This window comes from Schistocerca serialis, chromosome 11 (assembly GCF_023864345.2).
Source record: "Schistocerca serialis cubense isolate TAMUIC-IGC-003099 chromosome 11, iqSchSeri2.2, whole genome shotgun sequence".
In the NCBI taxonomy this organism is placed as follows: domain Eukaryota; kingdom Metazoa; phylum Arthropoda; class Insecta; order Orthoptera; family Acrididae; genus Schistocerca; species Schistocerca serialis.
Window position 1 is genome coordinate 64,292,863 of NC_064648.1, and position 21,448 is coordinate 64,314,310.

The window sequence follows — 21,448 nt, forward strand, 5'->3', positions numbered from 1 at the left end:
GTAGCATGCAGAGCTGCATCAAACCAGTCTCTGGACTGAAGAAGACGAAGACGACGACAACAACAACAACAACAACAACAACATAATAATTAATGTTTTATATTCTGAATGATAATTCTGGATTCTAGTAATAAAGCTTGTTCATTTATATTCAAAATTAACACAAGACTTCGCTTCCATTCAACAAAATTATTTGTTTCCAAACTTTGGCTACAAAATGTCTTGAAAATCTCATACCTTCACAATACCAACTAATCCCAATGATACGCAATGCCATATTACCTCAGCCTGCTTGGACATCACTGCAGAAATGCTAGCACGTGTGCAACAGTCATTCCGTAGTAGACCGGAAGCATTTAGTTGAACACAACCTATGACGGTCAATTGTTTTGTTACTGGTCAGAATCTACATAACTACTGTACGCACTTGTGTTGTTCTTTAGTGAGTGCTGCTATGGGTATTGTAAAAGTGTCATTGTGGGAACATTTCAAAGTATGATATCTTGTAAACGAGTTTCACTAGAATCGTGCAACAAACACCACTGACATTCTAATTTACCCTACTTTGTATGTTCATATCAGTAGGCCATTGTTCTGTTTAAAAAATGTGTCTTTGCACAAAAAATATTCTTTCTAAGTATTTTTACAATCTTTTGACTGGCTAACAACACGAGCCCCTGACTACCGACCCATTCTGTGAAAACTGGACATCAGTAGAACTTTAAATTTCTGCTCTATTTGCAGTACAGGTTTTAGGTGGTCCACCTTGTATACACAGGTTCTCTATGGGTTTTGATGAGTGAGTTTGGGAGTATCAAAATGTGTGACACAAATGGCCATATCTTTTGATCGTATTAACTTAGAAGCGTAAATTTTTGACACTGCCAATGGACTGTAGACCTTAATGAAGCTGGTATCTGTACAGATATCAAAAATGTGTGCCCCGACTGGGTCTCGAACTCGGGACCTCCTGCTTACATGGCAGATGCTCTTATCCGACTGAGCCACCGCGGATACAGAGGATAGTGCGACTGCAGGGACTTGTCTCTGTCACACTCCCTGTGAGACCCACACTTCCAGCTTACTGTCCGCACACTACATTTGCAGTGCCCCTGCCCACTATACTCATTACTCATGGCAGTCAATCTACCAATCCCTGTAAGAGTTCGGGCAATGTGAGTGCATCCGCACTGAAGATCATTAGCTGGTAAGCTTTACACTACTGGCCATTAAAATTGCTACACCATGAAGATGACATGCTACAGACGTGAAATTTAACCGACAGGAAGAAGATGCTGCGATTTGCAAATGATTAGCTTTTCAGAGCATTCACACAAGGTTGGCACCGGTGGCGACACCTACAACGTGCTGACGTGAGGAAAGTTTCCAACCGATTTCTCATACACAAACAGCAGTTGACCAGCGTTGCCTGTTGGAACGCTGTTGTGATGCCTCGTGTAAGGAGGAGAAATGCGTACCATCACATTCAGACTTTGATAAAGGTCGGATTGTAGCCTATCGCAATTGCGGTTTATCGTATCGCTACATTGCTGCTCACGTCAGTCGAGATCCAATGACTGTTTGCAGAATATGGAGTCGGTGGATTCAGGAGGATAATACGGAATGCCGTGCTGGATCCCGCGGCCTCGTATCATTAGCAGTCGAGATGAGAGTAATCTTATCTGTACGGCTCTAACGGATCGTGCAGCCACGCCTCGATCCCTGAGTCAACAGATGGGGACGTTTGCAAGACAACTACCATCTGCACGAACAGTTCGACGATGTTTGCAGCAGCACGGACTATCAGCTTGGAGATCGTGGCTGCGGTTACCCTTGACGCTGCATCACAGACGGGGGCGCCTGCGATGGTGTACTCGACGCCGAACCTGGGTGCACGAATGGCAAAACGACATTTTTTTGGATGAATCCAGGTTCTGTTTACAGCTTCACGATGGTCATGTTTGGCGACATCATGGTGAACGCACATTGGAAGCGTGTATTCTTCATCGCCATGCTGGCATATCACCTGGCGTGATGGTATGGGGTGCCATTGGTTACAAGTCTCGGTCACCTCTTGTTCGCATTGACGGCACATTGAACAGTGGACGTTACATTTCAGATGTGTTACGACCCCTGGCTCTACCCATCATTCGATCCCTGTGAAACCCTACATCTCAGCAGGATAATGCACGACCGCATGTTGCAGGTCCTGTACGGGCCTTTCCGGATACAGAAAATGTTCGACTGCTGCCCTGGCCAGCACATTCTCCAGATCTGTCACGAAATGAAAATGTCTGGTCAATGGTGGCCGAGCAACTGGTTTGTCACAATACGCCAATCGCTACTCTTGATGAACTGTGGTATCGTGTTGAAGCTGGATGGGCAGCTATACTGTACACACCATCCAAGCTCTTTTTGACTCAATGCCCAGGCGTATTAAGGCCGTTATTACGGTCAGAGGTGGTTGTTCTGGGTATTGATTTTTCAGGATCTATGCACCCAAATTGCGTGAAAATGTAATCACATGTCAGTTCTAGTATAATATATTTGTGTAATGAATACCCATTCATCATCTGCATTTCTTCTTGGTGTAGCAATTTTAATGACTAGTAGTGTGAAGATGGTGTCTGTTCTTTCGGACTTGTCCGAAATAACAGATACTATTCGTGATCTTGCAGCTTTTGAAGAAAGAAATTACAATGGAATCCAGACCTTTATTGCTTACAGGCATTGGTATAGATAAGGCTTACCGGCCAATGACCTCCTTCAATGCGGATGCACTCACATTGCCCGAACTTTTAGAGGAATCGGTAGATTGTTGCCGCAAGTATGAGTGTAGTGGGCAGGGGCACTGCAAATGTAGTGTGCGGACAGGAAGTTGGGAATGTGGGTCTCACGGGGAGAGTGCCAGAGATAAGTCCCTGCAGTCACACTATCCTCCGTGTCCTCAGTGGCTCAGTCGGATAGAGCATCTGCCACGTAAGCGGGAGGTCCCGGGTTCGAGTCCCTGTCAGGGCGCACATCATTCGACTGTCCCCGTTGGTATTTATCGACACCTGTAAGCAGCTAAAGGTCTAGATTTCATTATAATTTCAGTAAACCTCAGTATGTGACATAAATTTCAATGTGATACATGTGCCCGTTCCTGGGGAAAAACAGACAGACAGACCTGTAATAGTTCAGATTTTATCAATTGAGGTACATAAATCGTAAAGTGAAAACTTTGATAGCTTTTGAAGGGACATACTACACTGTGCTGGGCGGGCACACAATACTGCGACTGCAGTTTGGCACGTGGCCTGGGGTGAGGGGTTGTGTCAAGTCAGTGGAGGGAGAAACAGAGGCAAGATATGGGAGGAGAAGTGGGGAGAGGCAGCAGGTGCTTCGAATAGGAAGGCAACACCTGGACACACGTTTGTGGGTTCTGAAAGAAGCAATAAGAGTAATTTTCTGAACAGTCTAAAAAGAGTGTGTGTGACCTGCCACATGAGAATGTCAGATGTAGTAATTTACCACATAGAAGAGGCATTGAGGGTCAGACTGACTGCCAGATATTAAGAGGATAAAGTTGCTTGTGGGAGTGTGCAAAGACTTGGTGTGGATGGTGGGCAGGAGGAAGGGCAAAGGGAATATGGGGAAGTAGTGAAGGGGAAAGGACTATGAAAGTGTGCCTGTGGGACAGAAGGGACATGTAATACTAGAGTGGGAGCAGGAAGGAAATAAGCAGTTGGACGACAGGGCTACCGTAGGTTGAGACAGGGAGGTGCGGGAATGAAGTGTATGCTACAGGAAGAGTACTCGACTGCACAATTACAAAAAGCTGGGTGTCAGTAGGAAGAATCTAGAATGCACAGGCTGTGAAACGGTCGTCAGAATCGAGCGCACCATGTTGTATGACACGCTCGGTGACGCACCGGTCTGGCCGTCTCGCGGCCGGTGCGGTGGTGGCTGCCCGTGCAGACGGACGACTCTTCATGTCTCATGCACACTTAGAATGTGGCACGGTGGTTGTAGGTACGATGGCAGATCACGCGACTACTTTCACTAGTGACCCTGTGTCTGATAGTGTGGGAGAGGCCTGTGACGGGAGTGTAGTAGACGACAGTGGAAGGACACGCAGGAAGATCTCGCACCTGGGTCTACTGCGGGGATACGAGCGACGTGGCGACAGGTCGGAAGGGGGGTCCGAATAGTGGCACGCGGAGATATCGTGTAGATTGTGTGGGTGCCACAGTACTGTGGTCGCCATTTATTCCGTCCAAGTTTTTCCACCATTCGAAACTGATATGTCTGCGTAAGCAGAAGAAACTGACGATCAAAGTCTGAAAACAATTTATTGGACTGTTCGATTAACCAAAACACATTCTCCAATTATAACACCGACACAAAACAGTGATCCGTCTTCGAATCACAACTATGTATGAGAATAATATAGAAAACGACTGAAATAATTTCCTACTAGTCTCCGCCAGAGACTTCTCCGATATACCGAGCCTAATTCGGAGATCGGCGAGAAGATCCGAGCCGGGCTGCCGGGGCGGCAGCTATCCGCGTCTGCTGGCTGTCGACGAACTGCCGACGTGTGGCCGAGCACCAGCCTTTGTAGCGCTTCGGCGGATGAGTACCTCGGAACTATTTTCCATCATGTGGTTTGACCTGTGAAAATAGTTCCGGGATCTGCAGTGATCTCTTCCCTATGTTGTGGGCTGGTAGTGGCCCCTGGTGGCCGCTGGTGTCTTTACTGTGTTGTTGTTGTTGTGGCCGTTCATCAATATTGCCTGTCGGTTTTGTAGTGCTTTGGTGTGCCTGCGAAGCAAGCAACCTGCGGCTGCAGGCTGTCAGTTCGGTTGCCGATACTGTGGGCGCCGTGATGTCTGGTGGAGAAGGCCACGGCAGAAACGTGACAATCTGTGTAACTACGCAGGCCGCCGTGGGACGAGACGACGACGGCGGAGGAGCTGCAGACGAGGGAGCGCGAGGCATTCCTGGAGTGGCGGCGGCGGCTGGCGACGCTGCAGGAAGCGGAGGGGCTGGTGCTGACGCCGTACGAGAAGAACCTCGAGTTCTGGCGCCAGCTCTGGAGGGTCGTCGAGAGGAGGTGAGCCGCCCACTGCTTGTGTGTATCAGTGCCCTCTCTTCCAAAGTTAGCCATCCCCTCCCACCTGTCCCTGCCCCCTCCCACCCGTCCCTCCCCCCTCCCTCCCCCTCCCTCCCCCTCCCTCTCCCCCCCCTCCCCCTCCCTCTCCCCCCTCCCACTCCCCCCTCCCACTCCCCCACCCTCTCCCCCCTCCCTCTCCCCTCCCCCAACCCCTCCCCTCCCTCCCCCTCCCCTCCCTCCCCCTCCGTCCCTCCCTCCCCCCCCTCCCCCCCTCCATCATCCGGTCCTCCCTCCCCCGCTCCGTCCGTCCGTCTCCCTCTCTCTCCCGCTCCGTCCCTCTCTCTCCCGCTCCGTCCCTCTCTCTCCCGCTCCGTCCCTCTCTCTCCCGCTCCGTCCCTCTCTCTCCCGCTCCGTCCCTCTCTCTCCCGCTCCGTCCCTCTCTCTCCCGCTCCGTCCCTCTCTCTCCCGCTCCGTCCCTCTCTCTCCCGCTCCGTCCCTCTCTCTCCCGCTCCGTCCTCTCTCTCCCGCTCCGTCCCTCTCTCTCCCGCTCCGTCTCTCTCTCCCCCCGCTCCGTCTCTCTCTCCCCCGCTCCGTCCCTCTCTCCCCCCGCTCCGTCCCTCTCTCCCCCGCTCCGTCCCTCTCTCCCCCGCTCCGTCCCTCTCTCCCCCGCTCCGTCCCTCTCTCCCCCGCTCCGTCCCTCTCTCCCCCGCTCCGTCCCTCTCTCCCCCGCTCCGTCCCTCTCTCCCCCGCTCCGTCCCTCTCTCCCCCGCTCCGTCCCTCTCTCCCCCGCTCCGTCCCTCTCTCCCCCGCTCCGTCCCTCTCTCCCCCGCTCCGTCCCTCCCCATCCCCCGCTCCGTCCCTCCCCCATCCCCCGCTCCGTCCCTCCCCCATCCCCCGCTCCGTCCCTCCCCCATCCCCCGCTCCGTCCCTCCCCCATCCCCCGCTCCGTCCCTCCCCCATCCCCCGCTCCGTCCCTCCCCCATCCCCCGCTCCGTCCCTCCCCCATCCCCCGCTCCGTCCCTCCCCCATCCCCCGCTCCGTCCCTCCCCCCATCCCCCGCTCCGTCCCTCCCCCATCCCCCGCTCCGTCCCTCCCCCATCCCCCGCTCCGTCCCTCCCCCATCCCCCGCTCCGTCCCTCCCCCCTCCGCGGCTCCGTCCCTCCCCCTCCCCCCTCCCCCGCGTCTCCGTCCCTCCCCCCTCCCCCCTCCCCCTCCCCCCTTCCCCCCTCCCCCCTCCCCCGCGGCTCCGTCCCTCCCCCCTCCCCCGCTCCTTCCCTCCCCCCTCCGCGGCTCCGTCCGTCCCTCCCCCGCTCCGTCCGTCCCTCCCCCCTCCCCCCTCCCCCGCTCCGTCCGTCCCCCTCCCCCCGCGCGCTGTCCGTCACCCCCTCCCCCGCGCGCTGTCCGTCACCCCCTCCCCCGCGCGCTGTCCCGTCACCCCCCTCCCCCGCGCGCTGTCCGTCACCCCCTCCCCCGCGCGCTGTCCGTCACCCCCTCCCCCGCGCGCTGTCCGTCCCCCCTCCCCCGCGCGCTGTCCGTCCCCCCCTCCCCCGCGCCCTGTCCGTCCCCCCCTCCCCCGCGCGCTGTCCGTCCCTCCCTCCCCCGCGCGCTGTCCGTCCCTCCCTCGCTCCCTCCTTCGCTCCCTCCCTCCCTCCCTCCCTCCTTCCTTCGCTCCCTCCCTCCCTCCCTCCTTCCTTCGCTCCCTCCCTCCCTCCCTCCTTCGCTCCCTCCCTCCCTCCCTCCTCCCTCCCTCCCTCCCTCCTCCCTCCCCGCTCCGTCCCTCTCTCCCTCCCTCCCTCCCCTCCTTCCTCCCTCCCTTCCTCCCTCCCTTCCTCCCTCCCTTCCTCCCTCCCTCCCTCCCTCCCTCCCTCCTCCCTCCCCGCTCCGTCTGTCCCTCCCTCCTCCCTCCCTCCCTCCCTCCCTCCCTCCCCTCCTCCCTCCCCGCTCCGTCCGTCCCTCCCTCTCTCCCCCGCTCTGTCCCTCCATCCCTGGACTGACTATCGGTATATTCTCTTACAATGCCTGCTTTTTATGATGGCATGTTTTTTATCCTTTGTAATGAAGAAATATCTACCTGATGTCTGTAGGACATGAAAAAAAATCCTTTGCCTTTAAAATGTTACTTATCGTGTTAGAAATTTTATCTATAAAACATATAATGCGCAACCTCGTTTTTGGTAAATCTATGTTGTTCACTGGGTACAGTAGGGATCTAGTGTGCTACTTCAGTTTCTTATTGAGAATGTTACCAATAATTTTTAATTAAAATTAATCTTTCTCAGTGTTTGTTTAAGGCCAGGAAATAAACTGGATTTTTTATTTTTATTTACTTATTTATTTATTTATCTTTTTTTTCTTTTACACACCTTTTTGTAAACAGAGTGCGGCACCGTCTTTGCTGATTGTTGCTTTCGTTTCCTGTGTTTATTATTCGTAGCTTTAAGGTTGTCACTCCATTTCTTTAGTCAGAATCACAATGTCAGAGCAAGAGGTACCGTCATCTGTCGTGCAACACATTATAATAAAGTTTCTCACAACGGATGGTGTGAAATGTGAAATTGTGAAAACACTTGCAGCACAGTTTGGGAACGACACCCTGAGAAGGATTCAAGCAGCTTTTGTGAGCTCGAGAAACAGTTGAGAGAGAAACAGTTAATATAGCACGCCATTGTTACCCGAGGACCAGCACAACTGAGGAGGAGAATATTCAGATTGTTATGCAGCTTATTGAAGACAGTTGCCAAATAAGTTGTAGAAATTGCTGCTGAGGTTGGTGTAAGCTACAATGGTGCTTTGGCAATAATTATGGACATCCTCAGATTTCGGAAAAAGGCTGCAATGTGGGTACATCATCTTCTCAGTGCAGAGCACAAATTTCATCATCTCGAGGTGTGCAAACAGGTACTGACATGCTACCAAAGTGAGAGGGGACATGTTTTTTTGCACAGGATTGTGACGTGTGATGAAATGTGGGTGCATCATTACACCCCAGAAATTAAAAAAGAAAAAAACCACCACAGCAGAATCACGCAAAATTATGTCTTTGCACCATTCAAAGTGATAAATCATCTCTCCACTGGGAAGGTTCTTGCAATAGTCTTTTTTGGATTTAAAGGAGTTCTTCCCATTGATTTTTTCCGTGAACATTGTACTGTGAATGCTCCTTACAATGCCAACTTACAGGCCAAACAAAACATGCATATTGTCAGGTAAAATGTGCATTTCCAATCCAGGATGTGATTTTGCTCCACGACGACACTCGGCCCCACTCAGCTGCCTGAACTCAACAGAAAAGTTGGAATCATTTGCGTCGCACTAGAAAATCCTCCCTACAGTCCGGACTTACTGTCCTGTGATTTTAATTTGTTTGGACCACTAAAAGAAGCAATCGGACAACACAGATTTGATGAGAGTGTTGCTGCCAAAGTGTTTGTGCTCAATTGGCTAATGTCACAGCCACATTTATCTTATGAAAACGGGATCAAGAAACTGCACGTCACTGGGAAAACTGTGTTTCCCATTCAAGAGGCTAAAGTGATCCCTCCTTTTTACACATTTCAGCAGACGGACTGAAAAAGTGTAAAATGCAGGAGAGAACATAGGAAACACAACAAGCAAAAAATGAACATCTGTTACTGTCATTTTCTTTGTATTGTTCAAAATAGGAAATTTAAAAAAATTGCGTACTTAAAAAAGTCTGAAATAATTAATTGTGTTTGTTTCTTTCGAACAGTAATTAGCTCTACTCTGTGTGAAACCACATTAAAGAAATATTAATTTTATAATATGAGACATGTTATTGATAATCGTCATAAAATTACAGTAAATAAAACTTGTAACACAATATTGGTTAAAACACAAAAGTTGGTAGCCTTCAAAAATGGAGAACAATAGTCACAAAATCTGCAGCCTGTTGTCTACAAGGAGGTTACTCAGTTCAGAGACGCCCTCATTGAGAAAGAGGGCAGAAATTACCAGCATGTTACAGACCATCTTGAGGAGGAATGTTTGTATCTGACATCAGGTCGTACCAACCTACAGCTGTGGTCCTAATATGGATTAGCATTTTTCACACAGTAGTAACAGCGGGTCAGGAGAACCCATGATAGAGATGGCCATCTTCAAAAGCAGTGTGTATTTGTGCAAATGACTGTGAAATTACATTAAAGCTGTTGTAATACGATGTTGTGAGCAAGAGGAAGATTGCAACTACAGTCAATATTGTCAGATCGAGATTATCATTGAGGCAGTGACTCGGCATACTTTCCCACCCTTCCAAACACTCAAACCTATAATACAGGTGGCCATGTCCCAGCAGACTGACAATGAAAATTTTGTGTACTCTGCTAATGCTATATTACACGATCTATAATTTTTCGTATTGTGTGTGTTTTCTGCTTTGTTACGAGGCTGAGTTTGAGCAGGAATCTGATGTACTTTTGCAGAAATCTGTAAGGAAAACAATGTTAAGGATCATGATTGTGTTAAAGAAAAATTGAAATGCAGGAAATATAACGTGGAATCTTTAATGATGAGAAGCCATTGTACCGAGAGAATAGGACTTCAATTGGGACTGAAAAAAATGAACATAAAAAGTGGGAAAACGTAAAATGTAGGAACATAAAAATTGAGTTTTACTGTGAACAGAAAAATAAATTTGCATGTATGAATTTTTCTGAAACAAAAATAACTTATAAAAAAATCCAGTTTGTTTGGTGCATTCTTACGATTGATTCACCCTTGTAGTTAACAACAGTCACCAGTGTAGGCAGTGCACCCTCAGATGCACTGTATGTCTAGCTGTGAACATGACTATGTGACTTCTACATCCACAGCTACATACATACTCCGCAATCCAACATACGGTGCGTGGCGGAGGGTACCTCGTACCACAACTAGCATCTTCTCTCCCTGCTCCACTCCCAAACAGAACGAGGGAAAAATGACTGCCTATATGCCTCTGTACGAGCCCTAATCTCTCTTATCTTTGTGGACTTTCTGCGAAATGTAAGTTGGCGGCAGTAAAATTGTACTGCAGTCAGCCTCAATTGCTGGTTCTCTAAATTTCCTCAGTTGCGATTCACGAAAAGAACGCTTTCTTTCTTCCAGAGACTCCCACCCGAGTTCCTGAAGTATTTCCGTAACACTCGCGTGATGATCAAACCTACCAGTAACAAATCTAGCAGCCCGCCTCTGAATTGCTTCTGTGTCCTCCCTCAACCCGACCTGATAGGGATCCCAAACGCTCGAGCAGTACTCGAGAATAGGTCGTATTAGTGTTTTATAAGCGGTCTCCTTTACAGATGAACCACATCTTTCCAAAATTCTACCAGTGAACCGAAGACGACTATCCGCCTTCCCCACAACTGCCATTACATGCTTGTCCCACTTCATATCGCTCTGCAATGTTACGCCCAAATATTTAATTGATGTGACTGTGTCAAGTGCTACACTACTAATGGAGTATTCAAGCCTTACAGGATTATTTTTCCTATTCATCTGCATTAATTTACATTTATCTATATTTAAAGCTAGCTGCCATTCTTTACACCAATCACAAATACTGTCCAAGTCATCTTGTATCCTCCTACAGTGACTCAACAACGGCACCTTCCCATACGCCACAGCATCATCAGCAAACAGTCGCACATTGCTATCCACTCTATCCAAAAGATCGTTTGTGTAGATAGAAAACAACTGCAGACCTACCACACTTCCCTGGGGCACTCCAGATGATACCCTCACTTCCGATGAACACTCACTATCGAGGACAACGTACTGGGTTTTATTACTTAAGAATTCTCTGTACGCAGTTCAAAACCTGAGACACATTTCAAGTTTAGACTGTAAACGCATTTTCACTTTACGGCAGCGAACGTTGTTGGCACGCTGAAATGACGTGCGTAACATTGATGTAGGATCATTCCACTGCCAGTGTGAGATGTGAAACATTGAAGGTACGTCTTGCAGCTGCTGTTGTGCTCCTCAACACTGTCTGATGGCCACTGTGTACAAATTACTGCTCGTAGACACCTCTCAGAAAATCTGGCAGAACTGCGCCCCGACTTCTCGGAGGTAACTGGGAGAGCCGTGTCGATCCAGACAGTACGCAGCTGCCCTGCCACGATCAGTTTAGCCTGCAAACTGATGTTGAGAATAATATGCAGGAGACTGGAAAATAAAATTGAGGGTTTGTTACATGATGATCAGTAAGCCTTAGGACAGGTGAAGTCACCAGAAAGCAGTTCTGACGTTGCACTTGGTAATGAAAAAGGGATTTCAGAAACAAACAAGATGCTTTCATAGGGTTTGTTGACCTAGGAAAAGCATTTGATGTATTAAAATGATGTAAGATGTTCAAAATTCTAAGAAAAATAGGAGTAAGGTATAGCAAAATATTAGTAATATACAATACTAGTGAACCTGGCAATACTTTGTAATTCTAAATGTGTATGGAATTGAAGAGACTTCCTAAATTCCTCCCCACCCTACCCCACACACACGCCTACGCCACCCCCGCACCACCATGCAGAGAAGGCTAGGATGGAGATGTGTCGTGTGTTCGATGGGACACATCCACCCGACAGTAATATCACAGCAGCTGAGAGAGCTGTTTTACATGCAGACAAGGACAATACTGCTATTGTTTTGGACAAACAGGATTACGTTTAAAAAAATGTGACGTTTACTGTCCGATTCAGCATATCGCAGGATCGGTGCTGACTCCACGACGAGTATTCAGAGGAAGACTAACGGCCTCCCCCAGGTCATATGGCCTCCCTAAAGTCCACAAGGAAAAGGAGTGCCTCTCTGTCCGATTGTGAGTAACATTGGCGCTCTGACACAACGTGTAGCGAAATGCCTTGCTTTTCTGTTTTGCCCTGTAGTAGGTCAGTGCGAGCACCACATTAAGATCTCGGCGGATTTCTTACATCGATTAGAGGGGATGCATTCGAATAACTCTGATGTAAGTTGTGGTGTGGTCTCTCTCTTCACTCGTGTTCCTTTGTCTGATTTGTTACAGTTGATTGGGGTCAGGTTTGATGCTGAATTAACAAACCTATTTCAACATGTGTTGGTTTCCACCTACTTTTTATTCAGTGACCAGTAGTATGAGCAGACAGATGAAATTGCAATGGGAACCCCGCTGCCCCTGTTATTGCCAATTTGTTTGTGCAAGATTGAGAGGAACGTGCCTCAAGAGTTTGCAGCTTTGAAACCTGCATGTCCCTCCTCCCCTCCTGATATGTAGATGGTACTTTCGTTGTTTGGGCTTCGTGGCAATGAGAATTTGAACAACTACTTAGAACACCTGAATTCAGCCCACCCAGATATGTTTACTTTATTTGTTGTTGAAGAGGAAGATAGATGCTTTGGAACATGCTGTTTATCGGAATTTTATGCCTACAGGGTGGTCCGTTGATAGTGACTGAGCCAAATATCTCACGAAATGAGCGTCAAATGAAAAAACTACGAAGAATGAAACTCGTCTAGCTTGAAGGGGCCCTCTACATGGCACTGCCATAGGTCAAACAGATATCAACTGCATTTTTTTTAAATAGGAACCCCCATCTTTTATTACATATTTGTGTAGTACATAAAGAAATATGAGTGTTTTATTTCGTTTTGTGATAGATGGCGATGTAATAGTCACAAATGCATAAGTACGTGGTATCACGTAACATTCCACCAGTGCGGGCGGTATTTACTTCGTGATACATTACCCGTGTTAAAATGGACTTTGTCAATTGCAAAAAAGGTTGATATCATGTTTATGTATGACTATTCTGATCAAAATGCCCAACGGGCGTGTGCTATGTATGCTGCTCAGTATCCTGGACGACATGATCCAAGCGTTCGGGCCATTTGCCAGATAGTTACGTTATTTAAGGAAACTGGAAGTGTTCAGCCACATGTGAAATGCCAACCACGGCCTGCAACAATTGATGATGGTTTTTAGCTGCTGCCGCAGCTAATCCACACATCAGTTGCAGATAAATTGCGCAAGAATCAGGAATCTCAAAAACGTCGGTGTTGAGAATATTACATCAACATCGATTGCACCCGTACCATATTCCTATGCACCAGGAGTTGCAAGGCAATGACTTTGAACATGGTGTATGGTTCTGCCACTGGGCTCAAGAGAAATTACAGGATGATGACAGATTTTTTGCACGCATTCTATTTAGTGAGGAAAGCCCATTCACCAACAGCGGTAACATAAACCGGCATAATATGCACTATTGGGCAACGGAAAATACACGATGGCTGCGGGGGGCAAGTGGAACATCAGTGACCTTGGCGGGTTAATGTATGGTGCGGCATTATGGGAGGAAGGATAATTGGCCCCCATTTTATCGATGGCAATCTAAATGGTGCAGTGTATGCTGATTTCTTACGTAATGTTCTACCGCTGTTATTAAAAAATGTTTCACTGCATGACAGAATGGCGATGTACTTCCAACATGATGGATGTCCGGCACATAGCTCGTGTGCGGCTGAAACAGTATTGAATAGCATATTTCATGGCAAGTTGATTGGTTGTCAAAGCACCATACCGTGGCCCGCACATTCACCGGATCTGACGTCCCCGGATTTCTTTCTGTGAGTAAAGTTGAAGGATATTTGCCATCGTGATCCATCAACAATGCCTGACAACATGCATGTGCGAACATTACGGAAGGCGAACCACTCGCTGTTGAAAGGAATGTCGTTACACATATTGGCAAATGCATTGAGGTTGATGGACATCATTTTGAGCATTTATTGCTTTAATGTGGTATTTACAGATAATCATGCTGTAACAGCATGCATTCTCAGAAATATGTACACAAAGGTACATGTAATAAATTGGAACAACCGAAATAAAATGTTCAAACGTACCTATGTTCTGTATTTAAATTTAAAAGCGTACCTGTTACCAACTGTTCGTCTAACATTGTGAGCCATAAGTCTGTGACTATTACAGCGCCATCTATCTCAAAGCAAAAAAAGTGGTCCAACTGAAACATTAATATTTCTGTACGTACTACACGAATATGTAATAAAAATGGGGGTTCCTATTTTAAAAAACACGCAGTTGATATCCGTTTGACCTATGGCAGTGCCATCTAGCGGGCCAACCATAGTGCCATCTGGTTTCCCCCTTCAAGCTAGACAAGTTTTGTTCTTTGTAGTTTTTTTGTTTGACACTTATTTTGTGAGATATTTTGCCCGATCACGATCAATGGACCACCCTGTATAGACAAAAGCGGCCAGTGAAAATTTGTACTGAGGCTGGCTATCAAACCTGAGTGTCCTACTTACTAGGCAGGTGTGCTGGCCACTAAACCACCTCAGCACAGTGGATCACGCAAGTGCATCGATTACCCCGACGTGCCTCACCCCTCGATCCGAATTCTCACTGCTCCCCCGTGCTACTTTAAATTCCTCCTTACACACGAACAGAGTTGCCGCGGCTCTGCACGTCCTGGAATAGCACCTCAACATCGAACATATACGGTAGATCCAACCGGAAAACCAGGTGTAGGTACTTACAGAAATTAAATTAAATGTTTCTTGCAGTTGTGTGAACTGCTGTGCCGAGGTGGCTTAGTAGCTGACGCACCTTCCTAATTAGCAAGAGACCCGGGTTCGATTCCTGGCCTCGATACAAATTTTCACTCTCCGCTCCAGACTATATATACACTCATGTTCATAAATTAAGGATAATGCTGATATGTGGTGAAACAATGCTCTGGTGGGTGGTTTGCGGGTTTAAATCACCTCGGGGTGTGACCGTGCGGTGCATTTGACCTGCGCTCATTGCACGGTGACCCTGGCAGCAGTCCACATATGCAGAGATGTGTCGGTGCGTGTCAGAGTACAGTGCAGTGAGTAAGTGTACAGATGGTTTCAGATGTGCTAATGGTGACTGTGTGTTGAAAATGGCTCAAAGACATGTATTGATGACATTATGAAGGGTAGAATGCTAGGGCGACTGGAGGCTGTTCGAACACATCAGGTCGTAGCACGGGCCCTCTGTGTGCCAAAAAGTGTGATCTCAAGATTATGGCAACGATTCCAGCACACAGGAAATGCGTCCAGGCGCTACAGTACGGGGCGTCCACAGTGTACGACACCACAAGAAGACCGATATTTCACCATCAGTGCCCACAGACGGCCACGGAGTACTGCAGGTAGCCTCGCTCGGGACCTTACCGCAGCCACTGGAACAGTTGTCTCCAGACACACAGTCTACAGGCGACTGAACAGGCATGGTTTATTCGCCCAGAGACCTGCAAGGTGCATTCTACTGACCCCTGGTCACAGGAGAGCCCGTAAAGCTTGGTGTCAAGAACACAGTATGTGGTCAATGGAACAGTGGTCCCAGGTTATGTTAACAGACGAGTCGACGTATAGTCTGAACAGTGATTCTCGCCAGGTTTTCATCTGATGTGAACTGGGAACCAAATACTGACCCCTTAATGTCCTCGAAAGGGACCTGTACGGAGGTCGTGGTTTGATAGTGTCGGGTGGGATTATGACTGGTGCACATAACCCCTGCATGTCTTTGACTGAGGAACTGTAATACGTCAGGTGTATCGGGACGTCATTTTGCACCAGTATGTCCGCCTTTTCAGGGGTGCAGTGAGTCCCACCTTCCTCTCGACGGATGAAAACGCACGGCCCCACCGAGCTGCCGTCGTGGGAGTACCGTGAAACAGAAGATACCAGGTGAATCGAGTGGCCTGCCTGTTCTCCAGACCTAAACCCCATCGAGCAAGCGTGGGATGCTCTCAGTCGACGTATCGCTGCACGTCTTCAAACCCCTACGACACTTCAGGAGCTCCGACAGGCACTGGTGCGAGAATGGGAGGTTATTCCTCGGCAGCTGTTAGACCACCTGATCCAGAGTATGCCAACCCATTGTGCAGCCTGTGTACGTGTGCACGACGATCGTATCTCATATTGATGATGGGGTACATGCCCAGGAAACAGTGGTGTTTTGTAGCACATGTTTCGGGACGGTTTTCTCAGCTTATCACCAATACTGTGGACTTACAGATCTGTTTTGTGTGTGTTCCCTATGTGCCTTTGCTATTAGCGCCAGTTATGTGTAGTGCCATGTTGTGTGGCAGCACATTATGCAATTATCCTTAATTTATGAGCATGAGTGTATAAAATCATATCTGTAAGAGACCTGTAAAGTCTCTGAAATTCTGTCATTAATTTGTATGGGTACCTGCACCTGATTTTCAGGCTGAATCCCCCATTTACATTGGATGCTGAGGTGCGTGCTGTAATTATTCTGATCTTATTCACACGATCCCTATGTCAGCGATATGCAGGGGTGTTGTAATACGGGGTGTTTCAAAAAGAATATACGTATTACAAAGTATTATTTTGTCCAATCTATCGTTCGCTGCACCTCAGCTCGGCTATTGGAGGAATGAATACACAGTCTGGTTTGTATTAATAGCTGCTAGATGTCAGTTGTATTCTGTTTTTCTCGGTAACTTTCGTATGTTTAAAATGGCTACTCTGCAGCAGAAATCGTATTGCATTCTCGAGTTTGCGAAGTGCAATTCCGTGAATACAGTGCAAAGACGTTTCAGGTTGAAGTACAAAATTCATCCTCCAAATGGGTGGAACATCCGCAGATGGTATCGACAGTTTCTAGATACGGGATGTGTATGTAAAGGAAAGAGTACTGGCCACCCTCGTGTTCCTGAAGAAAATGTTGCAGGAATTCAAACTGATTTCCTACGTAGTCCTTCAAAATCGACTCGTCGTGCCAGTCGGGAGATACGACTGCCTAAAACAACAATTTGGCACGTTTTGAGATGTCGGTGGGTTACGAAGCTGTACAAGTTACAGCTGTTACGAGCTCTGCATCCTGATGACAAATGCAAACGTGTGGCATTTTGTAACAAGATTCTTGATGCTGTTGACAATAACACCACTTTTGCACAATGCATCGTGTTCAGTGATGAAGTGAGCTTCCGTGTTAGTGGTCAGGGTAACAAAAACACAATGTTCTAATTTGGGGCCTACAAAACCCACACGCAACCATTGAACACGTACGAGATCCACCCAAAGTCAATGTGTTTTGTGCGATATCCCGATCACCTTTTCACGGCCCATTCTTCTTTTATGGAAACGCAGTTAACAGTCGGCAGTATCTAACTGTGTTAGAAAACTGGTTGTTTGCGAGGCTGCACGAAACAGCTTCATTTTTCAACAGGGCGGTGCACCCCCTCACTGGAGTCGCCAGGTGCGTGAATATCTGAACGAAACTCTACCGAACCGTTGGATTGGTCGTCAAGGAGCTGGCGACTTAGCGTGTCTCAGCTGGGCTCCACGGTCACCGGGTTTTACACCCTCTGACTTCTTCCTGTGGGGTTTCATTAAAGACTACATTTATGTACCACTACTCCCACAGAACCTGGAAGAGTTGAAGAACCAGATCCGTACTGCCATAACATTAGTGACGAAGGACACGCTTGCCAAGTTATCGGAGGAATTTGAGAGATATTGTTCGTGTCGCTGATGGAGGACATGTTGAACATCTGTAATCTGAACTTGAAAGGTTCGTAAATGTGTGTGTGAAGTTTTAGATTTGTATGTCTTAAAGTTTAATAAACATTGGGTGTTTATAAATGAATATCCGAGGTTTAATGCTTTATAATATTTATTATATTAAACTTACAGTTATAAATGGTATGTCAAATCAAAGAGTAACTCAAACAGTTTTACCAAGAACCTTATAAATGTTCAATGTGAGCACAATTTGTCACACGGCACACGTCAAGTCTATAGCCGAGTTCTTCCCAAATGTTGATAGTGTGTCTTCAGTGATTGTAGCAACAGTTGCTTCAATCCGGTTTCTTAATTCGGGGAGGTCTGCTGGTAGCGTACACACGATCCTCGATGAAGTCCCAAAGGAAAAAATCGCACGGCGTTAGGTTGGGTGAACGTGGAGGCCTTGCTAAGCGAGCCCTGTCATTGGGCCCCTTGCGGCCTACCCAGTGCTTGGGTACAGTGAAGTTCGACCGATCGCGTACTTCGCTATGCCAGTGAAGTTATAAGGTTCTTGGAAAACTGTTTGAGTTGCTCTTTCATTTGAGGTATCATTTATAACTGTAAGTTTAATGTAATAAATATTATAAAGCATTAAAACCCCGATATTCATTTATAAACACCCTGGGTATGCATTCGAAATATGTATATTCTTTTTGAAATGCCCTGTATATTTGCAGGGTCATCATTTAAAGCTGGTTCTTAAAGCTTTGTTAGTAGATTTTCTCAGGATAGTTTATGTCTGTCTTCAAGAGTCTTCCAGTTCAGTTCCTTCAGTATCTCTGTGACACCCTCCCACGGATTAAACAAACCTGTGACCATTCGTGGTGCCCTTCTCTGTATACGTTCAATATCCTCTGTTCGTCCTATCTGGTACATGTTCCACAAACGTGAGCAATGTTCTAAAAATAGTTGCATGAGCGGTTTGTGAGTGGTCCCCTTTGTAGACTGATTGCACTTCCCCAGTATTCTACCAATAAACTGAAGTCTAATGCCTGCTTTACTCACAGCTGACCCTATGTGATCATTGCATTTCATATCTCTACAAAGTGTTACACCCAGGTATTTGTATGAGTTGCTCGATTCCAGCTGTCACTCACGAACATTATAGTCGTACATTACTACGTTCTCTCTTTTTCTGAAGTGGATAATTTTACATTTCTAATCATTTAAAGCAAGTTGCCAATATTTGCATCACTTTGAGATCTTATCAAGATCTGACTGCATAGAATTTATGCAGCTTCTTTCAGACTGCACTTCATTATAGAGAACATACACCGTTTCCTTATCTCTATCTTCCAAACTTCATAGTAGTTCTCCTGCGAAATTTGTAGGACTAGCACTCCTGAAAGAAAAGATGCTGTGCAGATGTGGCTTAGCCATAGCCTGGGGGAATGTTTCCAGAGTTAATTTTCATCCAGAGTGCATGCCAAAGGTAGGATACGAGGAAACGACAGAAGTAAATCTGTGAGGACAAGTTGTGGGTCGTGCTCGGGTAGCTCAGTCGGTAGAGTATGTGTCTGCAACAGGCCACGATCCAGAATTTGAGTCTCAGTCTGGCACACAGTTTTATTCTGCCAGATATAGACTGGGACAGTCAGATGTTTAGGACAGGTGGTAGGGACAGAGCATCGAGTGACATTGTACTGAGTGCACTATCCGAAAATTACCTCGAGCAATTAAACAGAGAACTGACTCGTGGAGATAACATCTTGGACCTACTGATAACAAACAGACCCGAACTTTTTGACTCTGTAAGCACAGAACAGGGAATCAGCGATCATAAGGCCGATGCAGCATCCCTGAATATGGAAGTAAATAGGAATATTAAAAAAGGGAGGAAGGTTTATCTGTTTAGCAAGAGTAATAGGAGGCAGATTTCAGACTACCTAACGGATCAAAGCAAAAATTTCTGTTCTGACACTGACAGTGTTGAGTATTTATGGAAAAAGTTTAAGGCAATCGTAAATGTGTTTTAGACGGGTACGTGCTGAATAAAACTGTGAGGGACGGGAAAAACCCACCGTGGTTCAACAACCAAGTTAGGAAACTACTGTGAAAGCAAAGAGTTTCACTGCAAATTTAAATGCAGCCGAAACCTCTCAGACAAACAGAGGCTAAACGATGTCAAAGTTAGCGTAAGGAGGGCTATGTGTGAAGCATTCAGTGAATTCGAAAGTAAAATTCTATGTACCGACTTGACAGAAAATCCTAGGAAGTTCTGGTCTTACATTAAATCAGTAAGTGGATCGAAACAGCATATCCAGACACTCTGGGATGATAATGGCATTGAAACAGAGGATGACACATGTAAAGCTGAAATACTAAACACCTTTTTCCAAAGCTGTTTCACAGAGGAAGACCACACTGCGGTTCCTTCTCTAAATCCTCGCACAAATGAAAAAATGGCTGACATCGAAATAAGTGTCCAAGGAATAGAAAAGCAACTGAAATCACTCAACAGAGGAAAGTCCACTGGACCTGACGGGATACCGATTCGATTCTACACAGACTACGCGAAAGAACTTTCCCCCCATCTAACAGCAGTGTACAGCAAGTCTCTAGAGGAACGGAAGGTTCCAAATGATTGGAAAAGAGCACAGGTAGTTCCAGTTTTCAAGAAGGGTCGTCGAGCTGACATTGATCTCTTGTAGAATTTTAGAACATGTTTTTTTCGCTTATCATGTCATTTCTGGGAACCCAGAATCCACTCTGCAGGAATCAACATGGATTCCGGAAACAGCGATCGTGTGAGATCCAACTCACTTTATTTGTTCATGAGACCCAGAAAATATTAGGTACAGGCTCCCAGGTAGATGCCATTTTCCTTGACTTCTGGAAGGTGCTCGATACAGTTCCACACTGTCGCCTGATAAACAAAGTAAGAGCCTACAGAATATCAGACCAGCTGCGTGGCTGGATTGAAGAGTTTTTAGCAAACAGAACACAGCATGTTGTTCTCAATGGAGAGACGTCTACAGACATTAAACTTACGTCTGGCATGCCACAGGGGAGTGTTATGGGACCATTCCTTTTCACGATATATATAAATGACCTAGTAGATAGTGTCGGAAGTTCCATGTGGCTTTTCGCAGATGATGCTGTAGTATACAGAGAAGTTGCAGCATTAGAAAACTGCAGTGAAATGCAGGAAGATCTGCAGCGGATAGGCATAGGGACTGGCAACTGACCCTTAACATAGACAAATGTAATGTATTGCGAATACATAGAAAGAAGGATCCTTTATTGTACAATTATATGATAGCGGAACAAAAAAGTGGTAGCAGTTACTTCTGTAAAATATCTGAGAGTATGCGTATGGAACGATTTGGAGTGGAATGATCATAGGGCGGGGTGACGGAGGAGATAGAGAAGATCCAAAGAAGAGCGGCGCGTTTCGTCACAGGGTTATTTGGTAAGCGTGATAGCGTTACGGAGATGTTTAGCAAACTCGAGTGGCAGACTCTGCAAGACAGGCGCTCTGCATTGCGGTGTAGCTTGCTGTCCAGGTTTCGAGAGGATGCGTTTCTGAATGAGGTATCGAATATATTGCTTCCCCCTTCTTATACCTGCTGAGGAGATCACGAATGTAAAATTAGAGAGATTCGAGCACGCACGGAGGCTTTCCGGCAGTCGTTCTTCCCCTGAATCGTACACGACTGGAACAGGAAAGGGAAGTAATGAAAGTGGCACGTAAAGTGCCCTGCATCACACACCGTTGGGTGGCTTGCAGAGTATAAATGTAGATGTAAATGTAGATGTAGATGTAAATGTAGTGTAGAAGTGTTGTAG

General features: G+C 46.9%; 1 protein-coding gene across 2 annotated transcripts in view; it reads left to right on the forward strand.

Moving 5' to 3' along the window:
* The window catches only part of LOC126426802 (large subunit GTPase 1 homolog), a 193,865-nt gene that overhangs the window by 22,933 nt on the left and 149,484 nt on the right, over positions 1-21,448 (forward strand). For both annotated transcript variants that reach the window (XM_050088804.1, XM_050088805.1), the window contains exon 4: positions 4,925-5,098. In XM_050088804.1, coding sequence (XP_049944761.1) covers positions 4,925-5,098 — 174 coding nt within the window. The remainder of the gene's footprint in view (positions 1-4,924; positions 5,099-21,448) is intronic.